At 32.4% G+C, this 9,056-nt stretch overlaps 1 protein-coding gene and 1 pseudogene across 1 annotated transcript in view; one reads left to right on the plus strand and one right to left on the minus strand.

Annotated features, from left to right (window-relative positions):
• LOC145243819 (uncharacterized) overlaps nucleotides 1-9,056 on the plus strand; it is a 117,831-nt gene that overhangs the window by 96,729 nt on the left and 12,046 nt on the right. The window contains exons 20-21 of the mRNA XM_080106847.1: nucleotides 2,526-2,618; nucleotides 8,222-8,307. Coding sequence (XP_079962973.1) covers nucleotides 2,526-2,618; nucleotides 8,222-8,307 — 179 coding nt within the window. The remainder of the gene's footprint in view (nucleotides 1-2,525; nucleotides 2,619-8,221; nucleotides 8,308-9,056) is intronic.
• LOC145244032 (5S ribosomal RNA) lies at nucleotides 1,940-2,056 on the minus strand (annotated as a pseudogene).

Genomic DNA, 9,056 nt, shown 5'->3' on the forward strand with positions numbered 1-9,056 from the left:
TCAGTAACCTATATTTCAAATAACATTTTTACAAAATATGTTTACAATTTCAATTGACGATTAAATTCCTTATTTTAATTTTCATTTTTATAACAGAAAAAATTTCATCATTACATTCCTTTCCAATAACTGATATGTAAGCTAAACAAATGCGATTCCACATTCCTTATTTCAATAACATTCTGTATTTATTTTAACTTATGATTGGAATTTTCAATTCCAAATCTAGCTTCGCAAGTTCGAATCCTTGATTATCCTGTCATGACCGGTCATGAAATAAAGGACGTCATCCTCTTTGTGTATCTGCGTCTTCGTGTTGTGATTCAATTTAACATTTTACATTTAACTAATTACCTATTTTTTTACTTACATGAAAAGGGGACAGCCCTTTATCATGTAACACCATCATCATTAAGGATACTAACTTCTATTATTACGATTGTTTATATAGTAAAATTTTTTATATAGTAAATTTTTTATATAGTAAATTTTTTATATAGTAACATTTTTATATAGTAAATTATTTATATAGTAAATTTTTTATATAGTAAATTATTTATATAGAAAATTTTTTATATAGCAAATTATTTATATAGTAAATTTTTTATATAATAAATTTTTTATATAGTAAATTTTTTATATAGTATTTATATAGTAAATTATTTATATAGTAAATTATTTATATAGTAAAATTTTATATAGTAAATTTTATATATAGTAAATTATTTATATAGTAATTTTTTATATAGTAAATTTTTTATATAGTAAAGTTTTTATATAGTAAATTATTTATATAGTAAGTTATTTATGTAGTAAATTTTTTATATAGTAATTTTTTTATATAGTAAATTTTTTATATAGTAAATTTTTTATATAGTAAATTTGTTATATAGTAAATTTTTTATATAGTAAATTTTTATATAGTAAATTATTCATATAGTAAATTTTTTATATAGTAATTTTTATATAGTAAATTATTTATGTAGTAAATTATTTATGTAGTAAATTATTTATATAGTAATTTTTTTATATAGTAAGTTTTTTATATAGTAATTTTTTATATAGTAAATTATTTATATAGTAAATTATTTATATAGTAAATCGGTTTGTTTAACCCATCGCCATTAAGAATACTAACTTCTATTAAGATTGCGTTTTCCTCTTGATTGTCTCATATTACTATGTTAGATTTAATGGCTCTGTTTTCTAGGTATGTGCCTGTAGGAATTGCATAGTCATATGGTTTCTTCTATCCGCAAGGACAAAGTTTGAGGCGATTTCACACAATACTTTCACTGAATTTTAATAGTTTAAGTTGTAGTAGGATCGATCAGTCTAAATACTTGTATTGTAATTAGTCAATCATGATTGTTATGCCATCTTATTTGGATCTTTGGTAAATGCCTGGAAAACCATATTTTTGTTGGTTTGCCACCCCTACAGATTCTGATGGTGGATTATTCCTGACGTCACTTCCGGTAACCAGTTTCTGCTATCGAGCAATCTTGACCTGTGATTCAGAGGGAGTGAGTCGTAACCTGGCTTTGTCCTTCCAGTTGAGCGGAGTCTAATTCAACCAATATACGTTTCTGTATTTTCTGTTAATATATATTTTAAACACTGTTTCTAAGATTTCTCGTTCTTCTTTCAACATCTGATCCACAACTAAATCCGTATGAGTGAAATTAGATTCAAAGAAGCTGTTCAGAAGCCTTTAGACAGCATAAATTGGGGAGAAGTGGCTGAGTTAGATGTGTGGTGTGGCTTCCTTCAGTCTTGACAGACTACGGATACCCACTGTAAGGGTGCCTGCGCATGAAATTTGTGTAGCAAGAGTTGCGCAGTCACCAACGAAGCCTCTTCCGAGTCAACATTGTTGTATACTAGTGACAATTTGAGGTACAGGACGATTGGAAACAATGTCGAGATGAGCGGAGAGCACATACAGCGTCTAGAATTCCCAAATGGTCACCCATCTGGTACTAGCCAGGCTCAACGTTGCTTAACTTCGGTGATCTGGTGAGAACCGGTGTTTCAACGTGATTATGCCGGCTGTCTTAGATAACCTACACCATTATATAACAAATAATCAATATGCAGGACTCTTTACAATATTATTATTATTAGATCATTCATCTTTTACTATTAACATCGTGTGTCATGTTCTCAAAACTGTTTACGGCTGCATAGAACAATAAAGTGGTCTATCATAGTCGAGGGCGACCTGAATGCTCCAGTTTCAGTAGCTACTACATCGAGCTGTAAAGACGGGAGTAACTCCTTCCTCAGGATTACTCTACTTCTCTTTGATCCTCACCTTATAATGCTGCGTTTTTAGCAATGCTGTATCAAGTACCATGTTTTGATCCTTTGGTATAACTTGACCGAAATTTGAACCTTTGTTTCCGACCTATTAGCGAACACCGTAACCATTATTCCTAACGCGCCGTTGTCCCCCATATAATAATTAATAAACATTATATTCTTTCTTTCTGTATTCTTAATTTCTTATTTTTTTCATTCAGGACCTTGAACTGAATTTCTCCGAATTAGAACCAACTTTACAACAAGTCAACAAAGCTCTGTTGACGAAAAAACACTGTCAATATCTATACTACGTAAGTGTCATTCCTTCATAAAACTATTTTCTCTGTTACAGTTGTTAAATTTGAAGAGCTCAAAGGGATAACACTCGATTTCTCAAGTAGCAAAGTCCCACCCCTATATAGTAGCGATCCCTAGATGTAAGAAAACCTTCTATTCTAATAGTTTATTTTTTCCAGAACTGCTAGACTTTGAAATTCTCTTCCAGGTTCCTGCTTCCCCCGCTGTCCTGGCATGCAGAAGTTCAAGTGAAATATGAACAGAATCTTATTGTTGAACTCCCTACATAGTTTCACTGTAACTTATGTCCGTGATAGTAGCCCCCTACATCAAACTAGCACTGTACCTTGTTTGGGGTGAAAATATAATTAAAAAAATATTTAAAAAATATGATAACCAATTATCCGCGTATCTATTTGCATTTTTCTCAAACCTTGATTGAATAAAGCACCGAAGAATATTTTTCTTGACCCCCATCTCCAATCTGTTAAATATGTTAATCTTTCTTGTCGCCTTTGTTTAGTTTTGCCAAATTCCAGAACGAGCTGCCATCTAGTCTGTTAGAGTAAGCAACTCCGTATTGTTATTCGACATAACGAGAATATGCAGCACTTTTCATATAAACCAGTGTGTGGAAATGCTAAGAGGAATATAATTTCGTGGCTTAGTGGGGGATGCCCTTTTCTCTACCCTGCAACCTCTCTCCCACAGAAGAGACGTTGCGAGCCTATCCTTGTTTTATCGTTATTTCCATGGCAGGTGCTCGTCTGAATTCCAATCTCTGGTCCCCCCTCGCCAATCTTTCACGAAAAACACCCGTCTAGCTGAATCCACTGTGACAAATTCCCCCCACTCTATATCTGTGTCTAAATCAAAACGCGGATTCCATGAACAAAGCTTCTTTCTTAGAACTGCACGCCTGTTGAACTCTGTTCCGTCTGCCTGCTTCCCACCGGACTACAACTTGGATGTCTTCAAGTCCAATGTTAACAAATTCCTAATGAACCGCCTCCTTAAGTAAACACTTCATCAAATCTCCACACTAACGTAATGTACTTGCAATAACCCTTATCCCTGAGTGGCTTCCGGGCCTTGATAAGTGGTGATCACTGTGTAAAAAAAAAAAAAAAATAATAATAAATAATAATTTACAGATAATAATTAACTGTTTCACTTAATACGAAGATCGGGAGATTCTGTCTCTCGGTGGTTATGCCCGAGTTTTGCACTTGTGGAGGTCCGACTGACGTATGAAGTGATGGGACGATTTCAATATTTTTCCTGATTCCGATACAATTACCGATTCCGATTCCGACTCTTATAGTTAAATATTTAGAGACTTATAAAAAGTGTTATTTTGTCCCAATTATTGTAAAAACACATCTTAAATGTGCCTATATTTTCTCAAACGTAAAAAAACACACTTGGGAGGGGATCATCTAGAGATTTTAGTCTTACTGAAAGTTTAAATCAAATATTTATTTTATATTATTTTTATTTGCTTTTCTGATCTCTCTATATTTTGTCTTCAGCTAATTACCAAGTTGTGTCTTTCTTCCGGATTCCTAAAGGACCACAACAGTTTTAATTCCTGTCAAATCAAACATTTTTTCTTTTCTATATTGAAGATACGTTCCATCATTTTTTCTAGTATTAGAACAAAGTAATAACGAATCCAGATATCGTCTGGGAACAATTGACTGAAATGTTAAACAATGTTTAGGAAAATGTTTCACATATCTATGCTTTTCTCTCGCTTAGCTTATCCTATTATACTATTATTTTGAACTTACCCCTCCTCTCTCTCTCTCTCTCTCTCTCTCTTTATATATATATATATATATATATATATATATATATGTGTGTGTGTGTGTGTGTGTGTGTGTGCATGAGGTTCCGCCACAACAAGTAAATTGTTCGGAAATCAACAGAGATGATTTGTTTATAGTGGTGAAGGCTTTGTATAGAACCACCCATTTTGGTATTACTGCTAAACTTTACTGGGAAAGGATAACTCTGATGTAAAAACCTGCGGACTACTGTATGCTCTGTCTTTTGCCAGTTATTTTCATCGACGTTTATATATATATACTAGCAAATTTGCCCGTTGTTGACTAGGTTCAAAAACAGCCTACAGAAAATGGACTCTGATTTATGAAATATGACAGGTTATGAAAAAGAAGGGTTGTAAATTTGGGTTGAATTTGGGGGCATCAAAAAAACCAAAGCAAAATATGATGAAAGTAAAAATAAAATAGATAAACCCCATAATTTATTATACCATACATGTTCACGCTGAAACACTTATCACAATATTCTGTGGATCTATATTAAAAAACCTTGTTAAACTTTGTGACATATTTCCATTCTATGGAGGTCAGGCGCGAACGAATACCCCATAATTTTATTATACCATATTTCTTCAAACTGAAACATAATTATCAAAATATACTTACGCAGATAGATATGAAAAGTCTTTATTAAAGTCTGTGCCTATTTCCATTCTATGGAGGCCAGGCGCGAACGCAGACCCCACAATTTTATTATACCATTCCTATTTAAGTTAAAACATATTTATCAAAGTATTCTTATGTACATCTATATAAAAAACACTTGTAAACGTTTTTTTTTTAAATTTTTAAATTTTTTATTTCCATTTGAAATATTATAACTCCTTATCCTATAGTATTTCGATGTCTACCATCTCTCCAGAGGAGAAAATATTAGCAAATAGTTATAATGGTTTGATCATTTTACAACACTGCTATCAAAGATTTTACCATGCAATTTGGATGTGAATTTTCATATCCTTTTCATTAACTTCCCTTACTCTATGATATTTAAATACTTAAAAAACTTTTAATGGTGATTTTCCATGTCTCACTGACTTTAGCAAATAAGGTGTAAACTATTATAAGTATTTACTAATATGTTCTCCTCTGAAGAGATGGTAGACATCGAAATCCTATAGGATAAGGAGTTATAATATGTCAAATGCATTCATTGTCTTAGATAGAATAATAAAAAATCTTTTTATTTGAAATTCAAACATTTCACGTCATAAATTTTTAAATTCATTGAATGACTAAAATTTGATTTATTTACTCTATCTTGTATATCGAGCAATTCTTATTTAGGTGGGATAGTACTTATAGAATATTACTGCCAGTAATATCTTTTATTTCGAGACTTGCTCTGGATGAATGAAACACATGTACAAATATTTGAAAATATATTTTTGATGTAATGAAATGTATGACCCTGTTCTATTTCAGAAACGGAAAAAGTCGTTGGAAAAATATCTAAGAAGATATATAAATCAACTTTGTGTGAAATTTGCAAAAGATAGGCTCGGTCGTTTCGGAACATCTGAGGAAAGGATTTCTCTCTCACATACAAAGCGACTTTTATATAATTGTCGAGATAGAGATTTCGTTGTATACTACATGGCATTATATTTTCCCATTAGGTCTGCTCTATTTATTTTACACGGACATTTATCCACGAAAAGGGCTAATTTAACGCTACTTGATACTAAATGTAAGTTCTTCTTTATACAAGTTCCAAAGACGAAGTTCCTTTTTTAATTCGTGCTACGAAGGTTGTCTAGACAAGTATGTCAAACAATGCAGTGATATTTGACTGATTAACAGGTGGATTGGTTTCCGCGTGACTACACCAGAACGTATGTTTTGTTTGTATATGCCTTAATGGACCCTTAGAAGACTATACTCGTTTTTTTGTTGTTTTTTTTTTACAGAAAAACAATGCTTTTACTATTAAATAATTTTTTTAGAAGGCTTAAAAATAAAATTGAACTAGACCAATAAAAATTATTTTCGATAATATGTTGTGTATCACGTTGTCGAAACCTTTGCTTGTGTAGGCAATCTATAATATAAATTCTCTGTGTATATGTTTATATGCCCGGCTAAAACTTAAAAACGGCAAAACAAATACCCACAAAGTTAGTATGGATGAGTAATACCTAAAGTTTAGATTCATTCTTTAACCCTAAACTGACGCAGGTTTCGTGAGGTATGAGGGGGGGGGGAGGTTAAAAGCCAGAAATTGCAATTACTAAAGGGAAATAACTCTGATTTTTTTAAGCTATGAGTTCATTCTCTTATGCCAACTTATTCCTCGAATAGTCTATAAAAGCGTGTTTATGTGTATGTGTGTGTATGTTCCGAGAGAGGAATTCGCTGGGCGGAGAAAAAAGGGGATAAAGCAGAGATAGATAGATAGATAGAGAGAGAGAGAGAGAGAGAGAGAGAGAGAGAGAGAGAGAGAGAGAGAGAGAGAGAGAAAGGAATAAGGCGGAATAGGGGGGAAGAGGGGGGGAAGAGGGTAAGGGTAAAAGTGAGAGAGAAAGAGAGGCGAGAAAGAGAAACGTAGAAAAGAGAGAGATATAGAAGTTTAAATAGAAGTATATATCATATTTGTGCCCCAGACAACGCCGGATATTCCTGCTAATATTCTCATAAATCATACATTCACATTTAAATAATTGAATAAATAGTTCAGGAAAACACAAGTGGCAACAGCTTTAAACATAATTCTGTTTGTTTAACATAAATTCACTGAATCTCTCGCTTGATACAGATCCCGATGGGATATGGTTTCAGAATGAAATGAAGACCATAGTTGTAAAATTTTGTTCTTCGTTAAATCTTAATGTTATTGGCCGAGTAAATTGAAGTAATAGCAGCAAAAAAAAAAGGGTCTCTGCACGAGTTTGCATCCTGTACGGATCTCATTTTCGCTTTGTGAATTTTATACTTTTCCTAATTCCACAGAATAAGTAAACGTTTATTTAATAGCGCTATTACATACTCACACATAACAAAACATATAAACACAACATTAACTTATATTAGCAAATATTTCTTTCTATATATATATTAGTGTTGGGACGATTAATCGGAATCGGGAATCGGAAAAATTGGAACTCTTGCACGTGTCGGAATAAATTGTGCCATTTTTTCCAATGCCAAAAACGATTCCTTTAATTATCTATTTTATTTGATTTTGTTTCAAAGAAAATCCTCAACAGTTGGTAATAATAAAACAATAAATATTTATTGATTTTAAAGTACCAGTAAAACTAAAATCTATACATCATCCCCTACAAGTGTGTTTCTACATTGGAGAAAATATCTGCACATTTAACATGTGGTTTTGCGATAATCGTGACCAAATATACAACTTTATTGTTAAACATCTAAAAATTTATGAATAATCGGAATCGGGAAAACATTGGAATCGTCCCTTCACTTATATATATATATTATTCTCTCTCTCTCTCTCTCTCTCTCTCTCTCTCTCTCTCTCTCTATCTATCTATCTATCTATCTATCTCTCTCTCTATATATATATATGTATATATATGTGTGTGTGTGTGTGTGAGAGAGAGAGAGAGAGAGAGTGTGACTATCGATTTTTCCATTTATCGATCGATCAACTTAACACTTGTGTATTTTCGTCTATGAAAAAAAAAAAAAATAGTGCTAATTCAAACATTTAAAATTTGTATTTATTTGCCAGAGGCTGAATGTGAAACATGCCCAGAATCTTGGGATTTGATTGTATTTTTAAAGACTTTTTTATTTTTCAGATTTTGAAGATTTCCGAATGTTGCCGCATAAATTTCAGACTTTTCTCTGTGTTGGCAGCTCTCTCCGAAAAAGTCACACAACTCGAGTAAGTCAGCAGACATAAATACAATGATTTTATTTATAAATGATTGTCGAAATTATTAAAGACACTTCCAATCCATCTTTCCTAGTGAGAATGTTTCCCTCATGTGTTTTCTCTCCTGCAAGCTGGTATTTTCCCGACATATTAAACTGCCAAGTCCTCGACAGCTTTCTTGGATTTACTTAAAGTAGATTTCTCTCAGCGAGATACGAATTCGTCAGGTAAATTAGACGCAATCACTTCAATATTGTAAACTTCACCAGGTAACTTAGACGAGTTCACTGCAACGTCCAATCTTAACGTCCTGAAGAGAAAGGAACAAGAGGAAAAAATAAAAAATAAAAAATATATATACCCCCCCCCAAAAAAAAAATATTTCTACGTGACATTTGCGATTTTTAAGTAATAATATCAAGTTTTTACTAAATTATTTTCTCAAATGGCGGCCAGAGTAAAATAAGTTCTCTTTGTCTCTGTATTTAGATATATAGATTTATAGATAATTAAATATATTATGTTAATTTATCTTCTCTGTTGATAATAATGTTTCCTGCTGTCGTCTTGAAGACACCCCCTGAACAGCTTCTGAGACTGAATTTTACTTTAGACCTGAAATACAAAACTTACAATGAAACTGTTGCCAAGGTCGCTGGCAAACTGTTTGGATCATTCTACTCCTCTGGATTGTATCTCACTCCTGTCGCAATCTTCTACCTGTACAAGAGCCAAACACGTCTGAAAATGGAGTACTT

The sequence above is a fragment of the Euprymna scolopes genome, chromosome 22 (genome assembly GCF_053919585.1).
Source record: "Euprymna scolopes isolate OS-2025 chromosome 22, ASM5391958v1, whole genome shotgun sequence".
Lineage (NCBI taxonomy): Eukaryota > Metazoa > Mollusca > Cephalopoda > Sepiida > Sepiolidae > Euprymna > Euprymna scolopes.